Genomic DNA, 23012 nt, shown 5'->3' with positions numbered 1-23012 from the left:
TTTTCTTGTTTGGTGATGTTGTTGTTGTTGTTGTTGTTGCTATCATATGTATCGAGCCTGGGTGGAAGGTTTTTTTTGGTGTTGGTTTTCCACCTATTTGAGTCGGATGAAGAAAAAAACAAGCGCAATAGCGTATGTTCGATTCCCCATATAGTAAATTAATTTCAGCGGTTTTTATGATTTCCTCAGTGTGTGTGTGTGTGTGTGTGGGGCTTAAAAAATCGATAACAAGCGTGAGAAATTTAAAAGAATAAAAAAACAGTAACGGAAGACAACATGCCTCTGCAGAAGAGAAGAAGGGGAGAAGACGATTAGGCAAAGTGCTAGGAAAAAACAGTAAAGAACCGCTACTCAACACCAATGGCCCAAGATGGATAGTGCCCGACCTACCTACCCTTCTCACCCTCTTTCTCTCTCTCTCTCTCTCTCTCTCTCTCTCTCTCTCTCTCGCATTGCGATCGTCGCACTTGAGCTGAGCACAGCATAAGCACAGCCATAACACGCAACTTGAAACGCTCGTTTATATGGACCGACTCGGGCGCTGCTACTACTACTTTATATCGAGTCCGCGCTTCAAAACTGCTAATGATGATGATGGGGGGCGGGTGGTTTTACTTGATTAGCGATATATCGGGGTCACCAAATGCTTCCCCAGCCCCATCTCTCGGTGTCCAACGCCACAAGCTTTCCTGTGTTGGCACCCCTTTTTTACATCGCCGCCTTTTCCTCCCCCTTTTAATCAGTCCATTTAAAGAGCTCATCCATACCCTGTGAGACTGGGTGCCTCGGCAGTCATCTCGTATTTCTCTGGCCGTGCGCTACCGAAGCAGTTTACCAGCAGGGCAAGGGAGTGTGTATGATGAAGTGGGTAAGGATGGTGTGTGTGTGTGTTTTTTTTTATTTGTTTAAAGCGGTCGAGCGGAGGGATCCGTTTGATCGGCTGACCGGAAGTAATTGGCAGCCGGTACGATCCCCGCGGCCTGTGCTTACGGAAATAGGAACGCGCGCCCCACACATGGGATTCTTCTGATACGGACGGAGGCATTATTCGGGTTGAAATGAAAATCGATCGGTAGCGCTTTTCTGTCCAGTTGTAGTGTTGTTTTATGCCCTCTTCAAACCCTTTTTTTCATATTGGAATTTATTGGATTTTCGACCTGCTGGCTAAACTAAAACCAGAATTAACACATTTTGCGGGGAAAGAATTGTAGAAAAAAGGTTTCATCAGTTTGAGAACTCTAACAAGCTCATAGTGTGATGAAAGTAGCATTGAAGACGCCCGGTAGATTAAGCAAACATCTAATACACTTTTATTCAATTTAATATAAATTTTCCGCTCATATTTGACGGCACATAATCGATGACAAATCGGTTTGAGCCGCACAAGCGAAAGAAAGCATGCAACACGATATAAATATCGTATTTTCCTCCCCCCCCCCATTTCGTTCGGGCGTGTGCGGTCGGGTGTAGAGTACATGAACTTTGGCATTGACGCAAAGTGTTTCGCTTCTGCGGACCAGCATGATGGAGAAAGCATCGCTGCTAGAGAAGATGTAGAGGAGGGACCATTCTGCCCCCCCACGGCTGGCTGTGTTGAGTGCTGTTGCGGTTGCGTACTATGGAAAGGGACCGTCTCTGGGTCACACGGCCACTTCCTCCCCACGCAAGGAATGTCCTCCGGTCTCTGTTTCAGCAGCGCGGCCCAGCATAGAACACCCTCATCATTATCATCGTCATGTTGGAGCGTTCCGTGAGGAGGCGTCGGTTGTTTATTTTTAAATCCCATTCCTGCCAGCCAGTGAATTAAGCAGTGAGAATGAGTGGTAGTAGTAGTGGCATCATCACTGAAGGCGGAAAGAAGGGACCCACCGTGAAACATACCGTGAGCGATGATGTCTCAGAAAGTCGAGTCAGCAGACACACATTGCGCGCGATATCCGTCACGCGCACGCCAGTTGAAGTCATTGATACTTACGCACAAACACACACAGCTGTTTACGACGGGGCGTTGTGTATGTCTGGAAGATGTGAGACAGATGGGACATTTCTCACATCGAGCGAACAAAAAAAAAAAGAAGACGATATTTCAATTTATAATGTGTGCCTCTCTTTTGCTTTGTTGCTCCAGATTGCTCGTCTCCTCTCGACCGACCGTTGTTGTCAAGATCAAGTTCGACCAAGTACAAACGGACCCGGGGGGCCTCGGATCTTGGGTCCCGCGTGACGTCTGCGTTGTGAGAAGTGGATATGCAAATGGACGGTAAAAGCACACACATCTAACACTTTATTTTCATTAGTACTAATTTGCATCCTTGTTGTTGACGGTGCGGTGCTGTGGAAGTTTGCTGTTTATTGTAAAGCGAAACGTACGCAGTAAGATGCAATTGCGGTTTGCTGTCGTTTGCGCTGCAATGTGCTGTGTCCTGTGTTACCGTCCTTCCAAAAAACTGTTCTACACCTTAGTTGAGTGTCCTAAGGGGGCTTTGCGAACCTTAGGAAATGGATGGAAATATCACTTCACTTCCGGTCACTTGCAGCACAGCGAGTGCACGGTGACTGCTTACCACTGCCCCACGCCTGCCCACCATCAATCAATCAAGCTGATCGATCAATCAATCAATCAGCAGCCCATCCATCCATCTCGATTGGTTCGTGCAAAAACCGGCGACGATGCGCCATTTTGAGCGCGAACTGAACTGAAGCGCATAGGTGGAAATGCACCGTCACACCGCCACACACACACACACACTGGCTGACGATGCCCCAGCGTTTGTATAATTTGTATCTGTGTCCCTTTCTCGTCCCCCACCCAAATGTCGCCCCCTCTATAGAAAGTAATGTGCTGGAAGTAATGAAACTTTCCACTTCGCAGGATCACGGTTTAAAGATGGATTGGTTTGCTGGTGGCGCTGTTTGCTTAATAATGGCAACGCTTCTCTTGTCCGTGATGCCCGTTTTAACTCATCGCTTTGGCTAATTCGATTCACTGTGGTTTTGGGGTTTGTTCCGCGGGGTCCTCCGACGATGCAGCTGCTGCTGCTTGGGGTAAAAAGGATAGACACAGCAGCACCCCGTGCCCGTTCGATCGATTCCAATTTTAGAATAATACTTACCAATGGTTTCTCTCTCTCTCTAAGCACTGCTCTTGGGGAAGAAGGGGAAGAAGCTGTGTGTGTGTTCCCAAATGTAAGACACACGGAGTACAGAGTGTGCAGCTCATCGAATATCATCATCCTACCCGGGTGTGTGTGTATTTTCGTTTTAATTTTATTACTATTTTACAACTCACACACTAGTAATTGGACACAGCGCGTGGGAAGAAAGTAGCAAAGTTCTCGGGGGGGAGGGGAAGGAGAGGCATCCAAATTATGAAGTGAGTACATTAGAGTGTAACGTGCACTCTTTAACGGTTGCAATTGCATTTTAATGTGTATTTGATTGAGCGAGGCTAAGATCGGATCGTGCGGTGTGGGATGGATGAGGAGGTGTCCTTGAGTCATCGTATAGAAAACACGGACCCCGATGTTGTACAGAATTGCAACGCACTTTTGTTAATCCAGATTAGACTTTGGATCATTAACAGGATGAACGCATAGAAGAGGCATCATCGCTTAACTGAAACGGCATAAAATGTGTTCCATTCCGTTGTAGAATACACGATGGACGTTATTTTTGTGCACTACACTGTTGCCCCCATGGGCGATGATGCACCCGCCGCCCGCGCCCTGTGTGTGTGTGCATCCGTCATCAGCATCCTCGTCATTGAAGCATGAACGGTGGTGGTCATCAACCATCCTTGCGAAGGTCGCGGCAATCGAGCGTACCCAATATATCCATCCGCGCAATGGTCGTGTTATTCAGCGTGTCCCGTCCCGTCCCGTCCTGTCCCGTACCCTATCGGGATGCGCTGGGTGGAAACGAATTAATCAACGGTCTTGCCGGTCGGTCCGGTTATGGAGGCGTGATGGTATCTCTAGGCCATCTCGCACGTGCTCTCTCGCAGTGGTTAAAATGATGTTATATCTATGGAAAGTGACTTTCGAGTAGATGAGATGAGATTGGAGGAGGATTTTGGAAACTGTGCTACCTAGAACTTGTGTTGCCTACAAGTTGCTTTGAAACTTTTTGGTTGATTGAATTACGCTTCCAAGTGTCTGTGTTTGACAATAATCACCTAACCAAGCTGTCATGATGGTACCTCATTTATGGAGCTGTAATTATAATGAATTGCTTTGACCTTTGCAAATGTGATAAAATAATACATTGCTCGTAATCAACTCCTACGGCGCATATGCTATTCAACTCTTTTATCAGTTCCGATTCCGCATCTCGTGCGAATCGGCGGGGGGCATTGTAAAGCTGTGGCTAAAATGCTTAACAATCCTTGTGCTGCCCACCGGATGGAGGACACCGGTCAATGGACACAGCTTTGCGAGCAAATGTCAACTCACCGTGGCCCTCCCAACGGGTAGGACTATGCTTGCTTGCAGATTCATTCACCAAGCCAAGGGTGTGTGTGTTTGTGGTGCTTCTGGCTTCAGAGTTTTACAGGGTTTTCCAGGAGTTCTCATAGCTGTGGGACACTTTATTAACTCTTTCTTGCGTGAAATGAACCTAATGTAATGGGAATTGGACTCTATAACACCCTTGTTGGACAATTCTAACAGGAATTGTATCAAGATTCCAATTCCCAACATATCAAGTTAATTTCCAATAAGAAAGAGTCAAGGAAGTGTCCCACGACTATGAGAACCCCTGGAAAACCCTGTACTACGCGTGCACAACCGTCCGGAAGGTCAAACGCGCCCGGAACACTGCGCGGGGGTGGATCGGAGTTTCGGTGTCGCCGTATTGAAAGTAGTTGTATCGTCTTCATCATCCACATTATTAGCATTCCTCCCGATTGCTTGTTTATACGCAGCACTGCTGCAAATTAAATCTTGATTTCCCTTGGTTCGATGTTTTCGATGTCGAAAGATCTAAGGGGCTTTTTGTTAGAAAAAAAAACGTCACTTCCATTCGCCAGATGAATTTGGCACATTTGTCAATGAACTTCACGTAGCCTGGGAAGGGTGGTGGAGGATGGTTGTATTTTCGTTTCGAAAATAGATACTGAGTTTTGGATATTTTTATGTCCACCCATCCCATCTTTTTCGCTTTCGCCCTGCCGCTGGCTGCGGGGTTGTTCGGTTGCGTACCGCGGTACGCTTTGCCGTGGAACCGTGCACGACCAAAACAGTGCAAGAAACACGTCAGCATCAGCAGCAGCAGCAGCAGCAGCGATGCCGACGGTTCTGGGTTTCAAGGAAGGATTGATGATTAACGGGGACCACAGCGAATGTGACGCACATTCGCGACCGGCCGGCACGCAACTCTTACGGGGCAGAACGGCGACCCGAACCTCCCGGTTTTCTTTTTCGCCGGGGGGGTTTGAAACTCCCGCGCACAATTGATGCAAAACAATTCATTTCAGCGAAGAGACTAGAGCGGGTTGCGAAGAGACCCAACACTCCACCGCGGTTTTGCCTTCGAGCGTCCTTTGACGGATGACGTAAATAACATATCTGTCACGTAAACCACAGTTGGATCATCAAATTTGGGAAGATATTTTTCATAATTAAGAGCGTTAAGCGAAGTCGTTATTTCGTACGTTTCTAACGTTTGTGTGTGTGTTAGAACAACCTCTTAACGTTGTTAATGAGCGAATTGGCTTAAAAAACTGCTGCAAAAAATCAAATTAACCTTATTTGAAGTATGCGATCCTAGTTGTTGCGAAACTATATGACATCGCGGCTGAACATTGGTAAGTTGAAAAGCACTCAGAAGATTCGCTCAATTAAGCGAGAGATCTCTATTTTTAAGACGGTGTTTTGATGAGCTAAAGCGGTGTCGTTCCGAAGTAGAGTGCTCCGAGTGGGAATTGTTTTTCGAATGAAATCACAGGCATGAAGTTGGTAGAAATTAAGTTAAGTTATGTACAATATTTCCAAAAAAGTTTGGTGAAATTTCCACTCCGTTCGTTGCTTTCCTCTTGAATGAATTACACGCACAGTGAAATTCGTGACGGCACTACGACGACCACACATGCTCTGGATTTAATGAGGACTAATTCTCACGTGGGGCAAAGGGGAAAACTGTCTTCGTCCTTCAGGTTGATGGCCTTGATGGCCTTGACGCCTTTCCAACGCACGGTTTCGTTTCACACACACACACACACACGCTCTGGTCCCTTTTGCTTCTGGCCGTGCTGTCACTAAACCACTAACTCACCTTGTTGTGCATTGCTCCGGCTGAGGGGTTTGTTTTTCCTGGAGCCCCTCTGCCCTATTCACCACTGTTTAGGTTGCGGTATACAACGACAGCGGTTTATGATTTTATTAGTATAATTTTATTGCACATTGCGCCACTTTCGTGACCGAAATCCAGCAAGCTCCACCTTGTCCGCCGATGGATGTCTTGCTGTTGTGCGTATGCTGTGCAAAAGGAAAAGCGCCAATGGGAAACCACTGGGTAGAGTTGAAAGGCGTTAGATATATATCAGAAGAGAGTAAGTGTGTGTGTGTGTGTGTGGGAAAGTAAACCGAGTGGTTGTTGACCTAAATATGTTAATTTAGTTTTCCCTTCCGAGGGAAACTATCTGGTTAAAATATAAGGCCATTAGGAAGTGACCAACGTTCCAAATCTCTGCCTCAATCACTAGTTGAACAAAAGCGGAGTAATTAGAATGAATTGAATGAAAAGTCGACAAATTATTCCAATGGAGCGAGCAGTCAGTGGTAAGGAAATGATCACAATCAACACTATCAAGCGACTAGCAAGTAATTCAAGCCGAACGCAAAATTCATCGCATTAAGACATTACCACTCCCTCCCTGTAATTCTTATCAGCAAGCGCAAAAAACAACGAACTTCCCCCTTCGTGATAGCAACTTCAGAGGGCAACGGCACCGCCTATGTTTGCAGCTTCTGTGGAACTAATTGGAGGTAGTTTTTTGTTGTTGCGTTGTGTCAAGGTGTTGCTAGAAGCTACGATTAAGCTGGATTAAGGAGTTGGATGTGAGCAGACAAACTACAAGGCACAAGTCACACAGTGTGTCAGTTCAGAACGGCTCATCCGATTATGTTTTTTTTTCATTACCACTACCACAATGTACCACTGCTTATCGGACGAAATCAGCGTGTGTGTGTGTCGCACCCGAGAGGGGGATGTTCTATATCTGCCGCGAAGCTGGTGAAGGTCAATGTCTGGCCTTGATGACAGTCTCTAACGTATATCAAAAATGTCATACAGGGTTATTTTCCGTTTGAGATTTTCAATGCGGCACTGCTTCCCAGAGAGGCATTCCGGCGTTTGAAGCACTCTTCTACAGCTTACCTCCAAAGTAAAGAGTGTTAAAGAATTTGCGGAACAAAATTACCCCAAAATATCTATGGGTAAATGAATGGGAGAACTCGCAACAGAACCGGAACCATCGATGAAAACGCGCCCAGGATATAAGAGCGGCACAGGCACAGTTAGTAGGAAGATGGTTTATTTATAGTACCCCCCCCCCCTTAACTTCCCTTCCTATGAACGATGTCCTCGATCTGCATGCAGGACGGATGAACTGGTGGAGCGAGATTCGCGGGCTGTGTTTTAGGAGACAGGAAGGAACTGTGAAGACGACAGGGTGGCAGAATTCGATCGCAAGAAGTGCCTCCGCTTATTCGGCTAAACTGCGGCCCGCGGATATATATTTCGTGCAGCCAGTGGGTGGTTCAGGTTCAGGTCTGCTTGCTTTCCTTCCCATTCCCGCGTCTTCCCCCGTCGTGGTGTCCTGAGCGGCTCTGTTACTACATACCTCCCCCTAGGGAAGCTCCAAGAAGCAGCGGCAGGCGATCGCGGGACGGTTCGTGTTGGCGTAAGGTTAAAATTAAAATTGAAAACAAAAACATTTTGCTGCCAAAATTAACCCACCCACCGAACATGCACACGCCCCCTCGCTTCCCCCTTTCCCCTTCTCTCTTCCCTGTAACCTTCCCCCTGCATTGTCTGCAATTCTTGGTTCTTTTCTCCCCCTCCGTTTACCCGACTCTTCTTTTTGCCTCTCCACCATGGGACACTAAAGGAACGCTCGGGGAGGAGGTATGCAAGATAATAGAGAGAAAGAGAGAGAGAGAAAGAGAGAGAGGGACGGAAGCGCGCGGGCTTTGTTGTGGTTGTGGGGAGAAAATGCGAATGAAAATCGTGAGCTCGCCTCGAATGAGTGCTATTTTCATTCACTACTAGTGCTCTCCCCATTCCCAATGCTGCCCTGCCGGTGTTCCAATGGTTGTGTCGTGTGGCGTTACTTGTGTTGCGGACCATTTGTCACGTCAAGCCCCGTGCTAAAAGTTGATGGTTGCTGCTGTTGTGGTGCTGCTCGTTTGCTGCCGCACGCTACACGAACACTATTCGTGTGTTCTGCCGGCTCGTTTGAGGGTAGAGATTCACCTTTGCCTGCGTGTTGTAAGCTTATCGTCAAGTTATCAAATGGCATTTAACTATGCGTCCAATTTTCGGGTTGTGAATGAACCTTAGATGGCCTTTTTTGAATGCTGCTAGTTCCATTCACTAGTGAAGCGATCGACTACGAAATCTAATTGAATTTAAATGTACTTCAGGTGGGTCCTCCCGAGCGGGCGACTTGAAGCACTAAGTTCAAACACTCTGGGCGGTGGTGTCTCTCGGGTGGCAAACACTGTCCGGGATTCCGGCACGGTCGCACCGTGTCATTTTATTATTATACAACGCGAAACCGTCCCCAGTCGCTCAGCGCATTATAAAAGCGCGTTCTATCGCCTCCCACACTGCCCACAGTGTGTCCCCCCGTGGCACCAAACCGGGCGGTGGCGACGGCGGCAACAGCGGTTGTCTGTGTCTGCGTCGATGGGGAGGTGTCAAGAGGCCAAGCGGTCAAGACGAAGTCGTCACTAGCGCGCGCACCGATCGAACGGACCGGGTCGGTCTGCTGCTCCACATACCTTTGGCCGACACTGACCGATCCCGAGCGGTGCGACATTGGACATTAGGGTGGTGCGCGTGTGTGTGTGTGTCTGTGTTTCGAGGCCGATCCTCAAGGGAAGAAGCACATCAAACGGCGGCTTCACTCGCCCGACATGCAAATCAGCTGTACACTGGCTGTGTTTGTGTGTGAATAAGAGATGATTTAAGGTGTTCTTTTCTGTAGGAAGTTGGCAACGAGTTTAGAGAGAGAGAGGGAGAGGGAGAGAGAGCACCGTTGGTGGATGGATTGGTGATGGACAGATCATAGATGCAAGGGAGCGTCTTTTTGGCAATGGGATGGTTATTGTAAAGGGGGTTTTGAGCTGCTGCCAATATATGATGCTGTCCATCATCCGTGTACGTCTGTGTGTGTGTCTGTTGGGGAAGGTTTCGCGAATTCAACCGGATGGAAACGGTCACCCGGCGGGCTACCGGTTATGTAATGTGTGTGTCTGTGTGCTGCCAAGTCCGTTGTCTCGTTTTGTTTTTTTGCTGCCTTGCCTCTTCGTAAGCGCTAAGCGTTTAGAATGATCTTTCTACCCCATTCATGCTCCATGCTCCGAGCAAAGTGTGTAGTGCGAGTAGTGTGGGGTACGTTCGTAAGATGATATTGACCTCGTTTTTGTATGCTGTTATGCAAACTATCGCACACTGCAAAACTGCAGACGCATTCAGGTGTGTGGGAGAAGCGCATGAACCTGTTTCGCGTTGGACTCGGTCACTCAATGAAAGCGTTCTAAGAAATTGTGAGACTTTAAATGTTATATTTTTCTTGTCGCTGCCCCTTGTCCGGTCGATATTCGGTAATGCTGACGCACGACACGACGAGCAGGAACTGTAGCAAATCCGCGGGTGTGCTGTGTGTCGTCGTGTGTGACGTGCGAGAAAGCACGCAACAAAATAACAAAACATAAAATAGAGAAATGTGATTGACACACACACACACATACCACAGCCTGAAAGGGTCAATTGCTGACTGTCTAACGCAGTGATGTCAAACTCAGTTTGGGTCGCGGGTCGGTTAATAGTTCAAAATATTTCTGCGGGCCGCAGTTGAACCGATTGGGGTTTTACAGCTTTAGTATTCCAGTTTTCAAAATTTTTAAAAATTAATAAAAAGAAAACAGCAGGATGTGGAAATTACTTTTAATTTAAAATAATTTGGTTAAAAAAATTAATGACTATGTGTATGTACATGGTTTTCTATTATTTTATTATAAAAAAATAATAATTTTTAGCTTTTGTTCAGTTGGTGGTTTCTCCTCCTTCACCCACTACTACACCACATGGTGCATTCGATCGCGAAAGTCAGTGAAAACTTATCCTTCGACATAGAATCAAATCAGAATCGTATTTTTTCGCAGCCTTCAATAAATGCATGCATGTCAAATTCTTCACAATATATATTTGATTATGTAGTGATGAGAGAATCTATTTCTTCTATGTGGCATAACGTCCTACGAGGACATGCCGGCCTAGACAGGCTTTCGTGACTTAATTCATTACTACGCAGCCGGATAGATAGTTGATCCTTGCTACGGGGAGACGATCCATTCTAGGCTTGAACCCATGACGGACATGTTATAGAATCGTTCGAGTTGACGACTGTACCACGGGACCACTGCCTGAGAAATGAGAGAATATGGAAATAAAATCATACTTAGAAAAGCTGTTCACTATATTTGCTTCATTACTACAGGTACACGGAGTGCAAATCTAGTCTTTTGTCAACGCTAATGACTGATAACGATAAATCATAATTTTAGCCGAAGTGCCTCTTAATCCATCTAGTGAAGAAAGTGCTACTTCGATACATGAATGGGCGAACTATCCAGAAAGCCTCAAAGTCAGCATACGGGTGAAAATATGCGGAGTCCGACGTTAGGGTGCCGCCACTAAACAACTATTAAAATACACGCTACAAGCCATCTTTGCGGTTACTTACCAAGAAGTCTTAGCAACATTCTCTACTCTTCGTTCTTCCTAATCGGATAAAAATTAGCTTTATTCAAATAACTGTCAAAATACTTTGAATTGTGGCGGATTGAAAGCCTTCGCGGGCCGATATGTTTGACATGTCTGGTCTAACGCAAAGGCGACCACCACACGCCAAGGCGTGTTTTTGGTGCTGTAGTTCGACCCCCCCCCCCCCCCCAAAGAACATTTTGAACGGGGGACGACCAACTGGACCGGAAATGGGTAACAATCGTAGGCAGCGTGGGCGATGCAGATCCGTAGGTTCTTGGCAGATATCGGCAGATATGGGTGTGTGCCAGCTCTCTCGCTACACTCGCCTACAACAACGTGCCGGGTTATTTCTTTTTTTTTATTTAAATATATTACGAGTATCCAGTCCTTACAGGTTTGTGTGTTACCTGTTTGTGTGTTTTTTTTTCGCTTCTTCTTCTCCTCGCTCTGTGTGCCGGTGGTGACAAGGTTCCGTAGGTTGCAGGCTGCCAGCTTGAACCGATATGGTGTGGTTCAAGTTGTGCTGCTGCTGCTGCTGCTCACGGGGCCCCTTCTAAACCTGTCTACCTATAAAAGGGTTGTGTAATTCGCTCGGCCTGCATAACTACAGGCCCGGTTTGCTCGCACGCGCGCGCTCTCACATGGCCAGAGCATGCTTACACAGACGGCTCACAGCAGAATGCAATCCGATCGATGCACTTCCGATGATGATGCTTGTGGGTTTTCTAGGAATTGCAGAGGATTGCGGAGTTTAAACGCGCATTTTATGTTTATATTTGGCCGATCAGTGGTTCAGAGTGTGTGTGATCCTGTTTAATTGTTTGTCAACTTTCAAACATAACGATCACCGTTATGTTGTGTCCATTTGCAGGGTTTTCCGAGCCAATTTCCAATGTCTACAACATTTGCCCATTGCTTGCGAGATGTTTTTTAACAGCCTGTCAAATGGTGTATTTGCATCACAATGATGTTTCAGTTCTTCCACATGATTTTCAACACAGTTCTCAAGCATGGATTTAGTTTGACAGCTCTTTGTGATGTGTTGAAAATCATGTGTAAGAATAGAACTTTTATTTATGAAGTCATTTGACAGCTGTTGAAAAACATCTTGAAGGTGATGAATAACAATGTGCACATTCGAAAGTGACTCGAAAAAAACCCTGTAACCCACGTTTGCTGGAAAGGATTTTTTGCACTGTTTTTTAGTGCTACAAATAGATTTATTCTATTAGTTGGATCACCTTTCAACCAGTGCCAGGTGCGGTTGTTACCAGCCGATGTAATTAATTGGCATCACCACCTTCATCGCCGCGAGCGACACGTTTTTTTTGTTGGTGCATCCGCACGTTTTTGTCTTTGCCCTTTGTCGGCTTCCTGTATTGGATATTGCTCGAAAACCCCGAATTTCCATCACGCGTTTTCAGCCCACGCATTACGGCTCGCCCAAGCCATTCCCAATAATCCCATTTGAACGGGAAATTTCAAACCAACCCGCACGGATCGTATAACGGCCGACTCCTCCGGGAAGCCTTTCCAGCGGTAGCGCAAACACTTCCGCCACGTGGCGGCGTGTCTTGGCGTGCGGTTCGTTGTTCGTTGCTCAATCTATTGCTCACGTGGCGTGAAATGAGCACAGAAAGAGAGAGAGAGAGAGAGAGAGAGAGAGAGAGAGAGAGAGAGAGAGAGGAAGATTGTTTGGTTTGGTCAGTGCCAGTGGTCGCTTGATTTGTATGAATTGCAGGTGTGCGTGTTGCAACTTTATGGTGATGGTCGATCATTTGGCAGGCGAAATTGAATTATTTGTTCCTGCTTGTTGCGTTTTTTCCATTTATCAGTAATCTAATGTGGACGTACCAAAATACTCGATGCTTTTTTATTCAAAGTTTGAATTATATTAACGAACGTTTTTCCTTCCCTTTCTGTTGCTTTTTACAGTGCATGGTGTCTTTTGCTAAATGGCATACAGCGGAGTGATCGAAAAGGCGTAACAATCTTCCCCGATTCGCGCTCGGATGCTGCTAGAAAGCGAGTAGAAACCACACCACCACCACCACCAGGTGGTCGTCACACACGTATCTGACGCAAGACGGCCGACGGTTCGCGGTGCTGTGCGGTGAGCTGCGTTGGACCGTGGGGGCGGGGACGAGGGGGACCCCGTGAGCAAAGTGCCAAGTGCCGAGAGCGCGCGCGCGCACGCCACCTTTCAGCATGCAGCGGTCGTTCGGTGGCCTGTCGGCGGCCAGCCGGGCAGGAGTTTACGACGGCAAAATAGCCGGCCTGTACGATCTGGAGGAAACGCTCGGTTCGGGCCATTTTGCCGTGGTAAAGCTTGCCCGCCACGTCTTCACCGGCGAGAAGGTGGCGGTGAAGGTGATCGAAAAGACCAAGCTGGACGAGATTTCGCGCGCCCACCTGTTCCAGGAAGTGCGGTAAGTGTGCAAAAGGATGCTGCTGAGCGATGGAAACGGAAGTGATCGCTGATCTGTTATTTTTTTTCTTCTTCTGCTCGCAGCTGCATGAAATTGGTCCAGCATCCGAACGTGGTGCGGCTGTACGAGGTGATCGACACGCAGACGAAGCTGTACCTCATACTGGAGCTGGGCGATGGCGGCGACCTGTACGATTACATTATGCGCCACGAGAAGGGCCTGTCGGAGAACGTGGCCCGGGAGTACTTCCGGCAGATCGTGCGCGCCATCTCCTACTGCCATCAGCTGCACGTGGTGCACAGGTACGAGATGTGACGTCAACGGTGTCCGGTGGAAACGGTGTCCAGTTGCGCGGGCCCAGTCGCGACCGGGTTTGCTAGGACCTTTGTAGGTTTGTTTTCTGACTCACTGTTTTTGTTGTCGCACGGTCTACAGAGATCTGAAACCGGAGAATGTGGTGTTCTTCGAGAAGCTGGGCGTCGTGAAGCTGACCGACTTTGGCTTCAGCAATAAGTTCTGCCCGGGCCAGAAACTGGAGACGTCCTGCGGCAGTTTAGCTTACTCGGCGCCGGAAATACTGCTCGGCGACTCGTATGACGCACCGGCAGTGGGTAAGTGTTGTGGCGCTTCTGCTCCGCTCCTTGTCCTCTCCATATCCGGTATCCGGTAGGACGCTTACACCTGTGTCTTTTTTTTCTGGTTTGGTTGAATGTTTGCAGATGTGTGGTCACTCGGTGTGATACTGTTCATGCTGGTTTGCGGTCACCCACCGTTCCAGGAGGCGAACGATTCCGAAACGCTTACCATGATCATGGACTGCAAGTACACGATGCCTGCCCACGTGTCGGACGGTTGCCGGAAGTACGTATTGCTTGGCAGGAAACTGCACACACCTCCCTTCCGTCCGGTGGCGGCTTCCAGTGCCAATGCTGATACTGAATGGGCCTTTTTTCTTTTCTTCGTCTTCTCGCCTACAGTCTCATCAGCAAAATGCTCGTTCGTGAGCCGGAGAAGCGGGCCACGCTGCAGCAGATTGCGCTGGACGTGTGGCTGATGGAGGGCAGCTGCGAGGAGACGCCGGAAAATCAGCCCCTAGTGAGCCGGGAGCAGGTCAGCGAGGAGGACCATACGCTGATCATCCAGAAGATGATCAATGGCAAAATTGCTACCAAAGAGGAAATCTTAGAGTAAGTGCTGCAGTGGATTTTGTGTGTGTGTGTGGTTCGTATAGCAAATTTAAATATATTGTTATTCTCCACCCCCAATTTCTACCGCAGGGCTTTAGATCGTAACGAGTACAATCACATAACGGCGACCTACTTTTTGCTGGCGGAGCGAAAACTTCGCGCACACCGGCAGGAGGAAGCGCAAAAACGGAAACCGGAGCTCACGCTGCCGGTTTCGAACAGTACGCGGTACGTTTTGATTTCTGTTCTCTCCGCTAACCGTGCATCTTGGCTAAGATGAACACCTTTTGTAATTGTATTGCTTGGTATTAGGTTGTTTTATTTTTTCCATTTGTGCTCTCTGAATCTGGTGTACTTTTACTATTTTTTGATTGTTTTATTTTTTATGCACACAAATTTGTACTTTTCAACATTTTATTACTCATTACTTGAGCTGTTTGGATTATGTTTATTTTTCCTTTTTTACGTAGTTTGTATTGGTCGATTTGTAGCACATTTGCGCTGTGTGTAGAATGCATTAGACTCGTCGCACGTAGTTTGGTTTAGCTCTCAGTTGCAATTACTTTCGGTGTTAGGCGGGAGGAAAAAGGCAACAAACACGTTCAAAATAATGAAATACTTTTAATACCACAACAGAGGGTACATGAACATTAACAACCCACTAATTAAAAATATCCATTTAAGCTTCACCGTATGTTCGTTAGTCATTAAAACTGTTGCGGGTAAAGCCATCGATCATCGATTCGCAACATTTATTCGAATGCATCACATCCGTGAGCTATATACCTAGGTAGTTGGGCGTCTGTACTGAAGATCGCTCTTACGACCTTTTAGACGGTCGCTCTCAGACACCAAACCACTAACACGGGCGTTCTTTTTAAACTTTTAACACTATGCTTTCAGGAATCTAACACTCTTGGGGCTGCACAGTTAAAAAAGCACGCTGCTGCAGGGATATTTATATAGATGTGGGCAAATATAATGTGGTGAAGCTTCTTAATCAGTGTGTTTAATAAATAATCTAAAGAGAGCGACGGGTTGCTGTATCTGTAGTTCGTTTACCACGTAATCAATGTTCCTTTTTCTACTGTATACTGTGTATCACTGTGTCGGCAAGGGCGAATACAGCTGTAATTTACATTAAATGCATGGTTTGTGGACTTGTGTATGGTTTAAATAAACTAAAACACGTTTATAATGGACGGTTTACGGTAGCTGCAGATGCACATTTTTGTAAATTATCTACCTTTTCTTTTTGGTTATCGGAAGAGACACTTTTCCACTATGAACTGATCGTAACTGTTGCTGTCGACTTAATTTGCAGGTTGCTTCAAAATTTTAAGAAAAACGAAGCAAATGAAGACGAGGATACGCAGGATGGACTGCTGTCAACCCGACTGGGCATGCATCTGAGTGTACCCAGGACGCCGGGGACGGAAACGGGCCAGGTAAGCGCTGCGGGAAGATTGTCGGGAACGAGACGAGATGAGTCAATTGTTAATTGTTTTTCCCTCCCTGCCCAGACCGGTCGAAGTCGAAAGTGCAGCATCGTGCAGGAAGAGGAGGACGACGAGGATGACGTTCACTGTGCTGGCCACGAGGAACTGTCCACGCCGCTGAACAGGAGAGGGTCCCGATCGGAGGGGCGCATCAATGTAACCGTGCAGGATCGAATAGCAGAATCGGAAAGGCTAAAACTGGAGGCGAAAAAGTATCAACAGTCAGAGCAGCAAAGCCGGCTCAGCGCAGACGAGGAGAGCGACAGAGAATCACAACCGGCTGGCAAGGATCAAGTCGATGGTGGCGATGCCGGCAACCATCAGCGTGCACACCCCCAAACGTCACCGCTGCTCGGTGGCATTGGCAACGTAACGCTGGTGACGAGCGAAAACAGCAGCACGAAGGATCGGCTAGGGATAGCGGGCGGTGGGCTGCACCGGAAACCGATGCCGGAGCTGAAGCGACACGTCGGCGGCAGTATCGATTCGAAAAAGTCATCCATACTGAAACCAACGCTGGTGAAAATTACGGACGGGGTGGTGGGCGTGCGGTCGGGTTCGTTCGATCAGTGCATGCGCAACATGGCTGGCGGCGGCGGCGGCGGTGGAGAGCTCGTAACGACCAAGATAATTACCGACAGCTCGACGATAACGATACCGATACCGACGCTCAACATTGTTACCGCGTCCACGATACCGAAGTACAAGACGATGCCGTCACCGACCCGGTCGAACGCGATCCTCACCTCGACCACCAACTGTCTGAACGAGATCTTCGAGGAGGGCACGGACGTGGGCAGCTCGGACAGTACGAGCACTACGCCCCGGCCCGTCATCCGCAGCCAGTTCGTGGCGGCCCGCCAGCAAAGCCAACCGGCCGGCAACGGTACGGCCAGCGGGGCGGCGGCAGCGGCCAGCACCGGCAACAATGTGCACCGGCGCACCAAGTTCAACAACAAATCGCGCACCGCGTCCTGCAGCAGCTCGGACGCATCGGACGACGATTCGGAGAATCGAAAGAAGCGGGCGCACAAAATCGTCGACGCTACGGTGAAGCCGCTGTCGCAGCGGCGCGACTCGCACGACGACTCGAGCGACTCGCAGGACCAGGGCAGCAATGTGGCGGGCGGGGGCGGTGCGGGCAAACCACTCATTAGGGGGATCTCGGGTGCCACCACGAACGGTAGCAGCGGCACTACCAGCAACGGTGGCACTGGTGGCAGCGGTAGCGGCACTAGAAGCGGCACTGGGTCTTCGGCGACGGACGATAAGCATGGTGCGAGCAATCGGCAGAAATCATCGCAGCCCGTCGACTTCCGGCGTCATCGTGGGCGAAGGCGGCCGGTCGAGACGCGGTTGCGCGAAAGCCAGTCCCTGAACCGCATCACCGAGGTGCAAGAGTCGGAGGTCGGTGGCGGCGGCGGCGGTGGCGTTGGTGGTGGTCATTCCGTGACACAACAGCTGGCCAGCAGTACGGTCGTGGGCACACCGTTGGTACAGATGGTCACTTCTAACGGTGCCGTGGCAAAACCGACGACGGAACCACCGAACGCAACGGACGAACAGCAGTCGGATAAAAGTTGTGATAACGCATCGTCTGACCGGGCGTCGGCAGAACCGGAACCGGAGCCACCGGCGTGCCGGGAAGCCGGTACGCCAAGCAGCACAAAGAAGGGACAGTCGGGCAAGGCGGCATCGCCCCGGCAGCATCACCACGGGACGTCCAAGCCGAAGGGGCTTAGTGCGAGAATATTCCACACGTTCAAGAAGCAACCGGTGGCTGCGGTTACGACGACGACGACCGCTGCCAGCGTTGCGGCCAGTGCAATGAGCGATCCACCCTCTACCGGCTCGGCCGACGACATTGAGATAGTGGTCGAGCTGGCCAAGGCACTGAACAACGCGTCGGCGGAAGGGGGCAAGACTGGCAACACGAAAAAGATCAAAATTCTTGGCCGCTACTTTCAGGTGAGCTGGATTACCACTTTCCTAATGTTGTTTGCCCTTTGGCTGCTACACCGTTCCGAACTGTAGCTCTAACGCTACCGGGTTTATCGTACGTTGTTTTGGCAAAGAGCAGCCCATAATGAATGAATTAATACGTTTGTGTGTGGAACCATCCCTGTGTGACTAACATGTTTCCCATTCCGTTTTTGTTTTGTAGGTGCATAAGAAAATTTACGTTCCCCTGTCCGGTTTGTTCCAGCGGGGCCGCCTGTACAAGGCCCAGTCCTGTGGCTCGATCGTGCGCGACAAGGTGAACGTAAACCCGAACGGCGGTGGCGCCGGCTCGCATGCCAACACTACCGGCCGCCATTCAACGATATTCACGGACAAGAATCGTATCATTAAAAATTGCCTCGGTGGCGGCGGCGAAGCTGCTGCCCGGCATCTCGGCAGTGACGGTGACATCAATCACAATGGAGGTTCCCATCATCAGCACCATCAGCAACTGCACAGCAGCAGTGGTTTTCTGGCATCGCTCTCCGCTACTGGCGGCGGTGTCGGTGCGTCCAGCGAATGCATTGGCCGTGGATCGTCCCCGATCGAGCTTGTATCGGCGGGGCGCCGGTCGAGTATTGTCGATCATGCGACACCGGTGCTCGGTGCGGCAGCCGTGACACCGCCCGTACCAATCAAAACGGCGTAGTAGGGCCGTTGTGAAGGAGCAAAAATGCTAAAATTCTAAAACCACAAACACACACACAGCTATTAAGCCAAAGAGATTGTTTTGCAAAAGTGGGAGTGTGAGGCTCGTCCTCCGTGTTCTGCTTGCCTGGCTCTCCTGCCCGAAGCGCCGAAACAAATGACATGCAATGCAATTTTGTTATCGTGTATAGAGTAGTCTCCCCATACCCCACACAAAAGGACAAAGTTAGGTCGAACTGTTTTTTACTTAATAATTTGTTCCACGTTTCGAAAGTTTTTACACAATCAAACCACTGTTTATGTACAGTTTGTCCCAGTTTTTTTTGTTTACTAGCGAAAGAGTGATGGAGGGAATGGAAATGATCGCAAAACCCAATGTACACACATCAGTTTTCATTCGGAAGAAAACGGAAACGACACGTGCAATATTTCGTTGAATGCGTTTGACACAGGGGTATATTCACTAGATAAGTTATCATCAGTCCGAGATCATCAATTCGGTTTGTTCGGCGTGCCCAGTGAAAGCGCAAAAACAAAAAAACGGAAAGAATAGGTTGTAAGGTGCAAAGTATTACGATACGATTAAGTTAGACACATTTGTTCGCTTTGTTTTTAAAACGGTTACAGCTGGTCCCGGACCCATTGTCGCACAATGGTCACGGAAGCCGGCAGCAGTTTGAGCTATTTTTTAAGTAAAAATCAGAAGTTGTGTGACACGCTCGCGAACCAAAGTGACAGACGATGCTGAGGTTTAGAAGGGTTTAAACATATGCGGCTTATTTACCATTTTCGTATGTGGACTGAGTAACAGGACTGGTAAAAGCTCGATCGACACACTGACGCTGACAGCAAAGGAAGTAAAATAAATTCTAAGCTTAGAACCTTAGTGTAATGTGCAAAGCAACAAGGTACATATGAGGGCACGGGAAAGCTACTTTCCCAGGCACAGGGAAAATCAAACCCAGGTAGATGTTGTTTCTGTGTCGCCCGCCCGGTTTGGTGGCGTTTGTGTAGTAGTATGGCACACTATCCAAGTACTGCAGAGTAAGACAGACACACACACACATACACATGTGCAAGAAGCAAAATACTAATACTATTTTTGTAGCTAATTTACCACAATTTGTACGCGTATCAGTAACTTTTGATAACAAAAAATCTTACCATTTTGTCGATTACTTGAGCAGCCGCCGCCGCCGGTTTTGTGTGTGTGGTCCCTGTGGCTTCACTTTTCATACCCGGGAATGTGTGTGTGTGTGTGTTGAGGGAGTGCGCCGCCGGGAAAGGGGATGTGAGTACGTGCGTGTATGAGTGTTTCCGTACGATTATATTTTGTGTATGTGCTGTGCACAGGCCAATTCACTTCTTTCTCAATCTGTCGGTTTTGGGAGCGCGGCTTAATATATCGTTTAATCGTCTACAAACCGCCCGAACGCGTGGAATGAATGTGTTAGACGTTAAGCATTGACAAAATCGAATCTACTTGAAGATATAGTGATGGTACGATGAAGGGAGAACGAGATATGGTGGGGAGGAGGTGTACTGATAGTAAACTCGAATCGAACGTAGCGCGCATGAACATGTTAAGAGAATTGTGTGTTCGCTTAGCACTGCAACTACCAGCTACTATGACTATGACTACTACTACTACTACTACTACTACTACTACTAACGCTAAGACTACTACTACCGTAAGGCAAAAACATCCCGTCGGGCGAAAGGGGCATTTATTAAGCTTAAGAGAAGATTGTATGTAGCTTGTAACTGAAACTGAATACAATCAGGATACCTATACTAGGCAGGGTGGGGGCAGCTTAAGTGTTAAGAAGTGTAAATTAACGTTTCATCCATCATCTCTGCCATCTCCCCCGCGGGGAAGAACGATACCACCGTCTCTCTGACGTGCGAAGCCGCCACCGCACAACACACGCTGCTCTAATATTTATTGATGCGCTGTTTTGCACTGTGATGTATATTTCCGGTGTGTTCCTTAACAAAAGCAAAAAAGCGCACGATGAATTATTTGCTGTATTTTGTGTTTTTAATAGAGAAAGGGAATAGATACATCACCCGGGCGTTCTAACGCACGAAACACAGGAATGATTCCATCAATGCTCTGTTCATCGATGCTCGTGTTAATAGATGTTGAGATAGAAATTGTACTTGTCAATCAGGCATGTAATTTCGAGTTGAATTTTCCTAACCCCTCCCCCCCCCCCTGGGGAACACACAGTAGGAATGAAGAGTTCGGATAGATAGTGCTGCACAATTTGCACGACAAAACTTGTTAGATAAATACACACAGACAGACAGTCAAACTCAATCCCAAAACCAATGGGCACACCCCACACCTGATCGTAATCCTCGCAATCCCATACGTGCATACGTCATCACATTCTTTCTGTTTTTGGTGGTCAGTTGATAATGAAAACACATTCGTGATTTGCTGGGCAGGCTGGCTGCCCTCCTCTGCTCTGTGTAGAGTAGCAAGTCAATGGGAAATGTGGATAGATGTAAGTAGTGTTGCGTGGCGATGGAATTCCGCATTCAAAGGTGTCGCATAAACAGTACAGTAGTTCTTCTCGAATATAGCATAAATGCATACAAAAAAAGTACGCTGATTAGACGAGGAAAGTGTAGCGTTGATGGATAGGTTCTAGTTTATACTAAAAATCACCGTACTAAGCACTAGAAAGCGGAGCGACAATGTTTCGTTTCCCAATTTGTTAGCGATAAACAGAGGGGGGAAACGAACGAATGTACCAATGAGAGGAAAAAAAAAACACACAAACACATTAGTGATCGTTATGTGGGATGATCGTTTAGATTTATAATTAAGAACAGTGAAACACGCAACACTAAAGATTAGACGGACCGGGGGCAGACTTTCTGTACAGCAAAAACCCCATTTTGTCCCCAGCCACCACCTTCATGGAATACCTAATAACTACCCCATTTGGGTTAGGATAAGAATGAGGCGTTGCAGAATGTATAAGATATATATAAACAAAAGAAAGAGAGGAAAGAAAAAAACTTTAATTGCGGTGCCGTCGAAACGAACAAGCTGGCCTTGTTTTGTTATGGTGTGTCACGTTACGTTTATAAGAAGCATGTAGCAAAAAAAAAAAGAAATGAAAAGAAAATGATAGGAACGCGATAGTAAGTTATTGTTTAAGGCAAACCGAAGGAGATTTTTTGAAAATTTAATAATTCTGCCACTGCCGGAGAAAAAACACACACACCCGCAAACTAACACTTTCCTAATCCGTAACACCGTGCAGTGGCTAAACATTCATTTGCTTCTTTCGTGCCTCCCGGTAACTACTTACATTTTAATTGTTTTTGCTCGCTCTCTACTTAACTGGTGCTTTTTTAATGCGAATGACCCAGTTTTTCCCTTAAACATACCCACACACACACACACACACTCACACATGTGCGCACCGAATAATTGACACGTTTGTAAGAGTTAGAGGGGTTAAATTAGAATGCAAAATAGAAGAAAAAAGCGTACCCTCTCATCGAACGTCTTTGCAGTGTGCTTTTTGCTCGAAAATAATAATAAAAAATAAAACAAAAAAACTACACAAATCCAAATCCACAGAAACAGGGAGGAGTTTTAAGAATAGTTAATGCAAAATATACCTTTCCAAATCCTTTCAATTTAAAAACAAAAAAACAAACACGTACAAGTTTTTTCTCGAACAAACAATAAAAACAACAATAAACAACCTAATAATCTCAACTCATGAACAAAGTCCAGCTAACAATAATAGTAGAGCGCAAAAAGGATAAAAGAAACTTTGCAAAACTGTACCATACAATGAAACAATAAACTAGAACAGAAAATGGAGACATTCGTATTGGGAAAAGTTAAACAAACAGATTCAACAATTGAAAATAGAAGTGTCACATGGAATGTGCGGAAGCACGAAACATAGTAACAGCAGCACAACAGTGCTGTGCAGCGCCAGTGTGAGAGAGCGTGTAACTAAGCAACCCGATTTTGAGAACTCCAACCCTCCATATGTATGTGCGTGTGTGAGTGTGTATGAGTGTGTATGTGTTTGTGTGAGTGTATCGTGCATGTTACCAACCATGTGGATGATGTTTTAGCTGCAAGCACATGTTCCTGGTGTAAAGGCAAATCTGGCAAAGGCAACCCTATCCCCCAACCTTCACCGTCTAGCTGTGTGCATTTTAGTGCAAAAGGAAGCAAGGGTGCCCCCCTCCCCCAAAGAAACAAGCACATTCGA

General features: G+C 47.5%; 1 protein-coding gene across 4 annotated transcripts in view; it reads left to right on the top strand.

Annotated features, from left to right (window-relative positions):
- The window catches only part of LOC120896220 (serine/threonine kinase SAD-1), a 33821-nt gene extending 11832 nt beyond the window's left edge, over nucleotides 1-21989 (top strand). For 2 of the 4 annotated variants that reach the window (XM_040300193.1, XM_040300203.1), the window contains exons 3-11: nucleotides 12928-13421; nucleotides 13505-13723; nucleotides 13857-14032; nucleotides 14141-14282; nucleotides 14399-14608; nucleotides 14699-14836; nucleotides 15933-16056; nucleotides 16132-18075; nucleotides 18272-21989. In XM_040300193.1, the coding sequence (XP_040156127.1) occupies nucleotides 13201-13421; nucleotides 13505-13723; nucleotides 13857-14032; nucleotides 14141-14282; nucleotides 14399-14608; nucleotides 14699-14836; nucleotides 15933-16056; nucleotides 16132-18075; nucleotides 18272-18757 (3660 nt within the window). In that variant the 5' untranslated portion in view covers nucleotides 12928-13200 and the 3' untranslated portion in view covers nucleotides 18758-21989. Of the gene's footprint in view, nucleotides 1-2150; nucleotides 2261-12927; nucleotides 13422-13504; nucleotides 13724-13856; nucleotides 14033-14140; nucleotides 14283-14398; nucleotides 14609-14698; nucleotides 14837-15932; nucleotides 16057-16131; nucleotides 18076-18271 lie in introns of those variants that run through there. The other 2 variants (XM_040300210.1, XM_040300219.1) reach the window with 2 other exon arrangements.
- The last annotated feature ends 1023 nt before the right edge of the window (nucleotides 21990-23012 follow it).

Source organism: Anopheles arabiensis, chromosome 2 (genome assembly GCF_016920715.1).
Source record: "Anopheles arabiensis isolate DONGOLA chromosome 2, AaraD3, whole genome shotgun sequence".
Taxonomy (NCBI): domain Eukaryota; kingdom Metazoa; phylum Arthropoda; class Insecta; order Diptera; family Culicidae; genus Anopheles; species Anopheles arabiensis.
The sequence above is the reverse complement of the archived record's forward strand: the minus strand, read 5'-3'. Positions and strand labels throughout refer to the sequence as shown.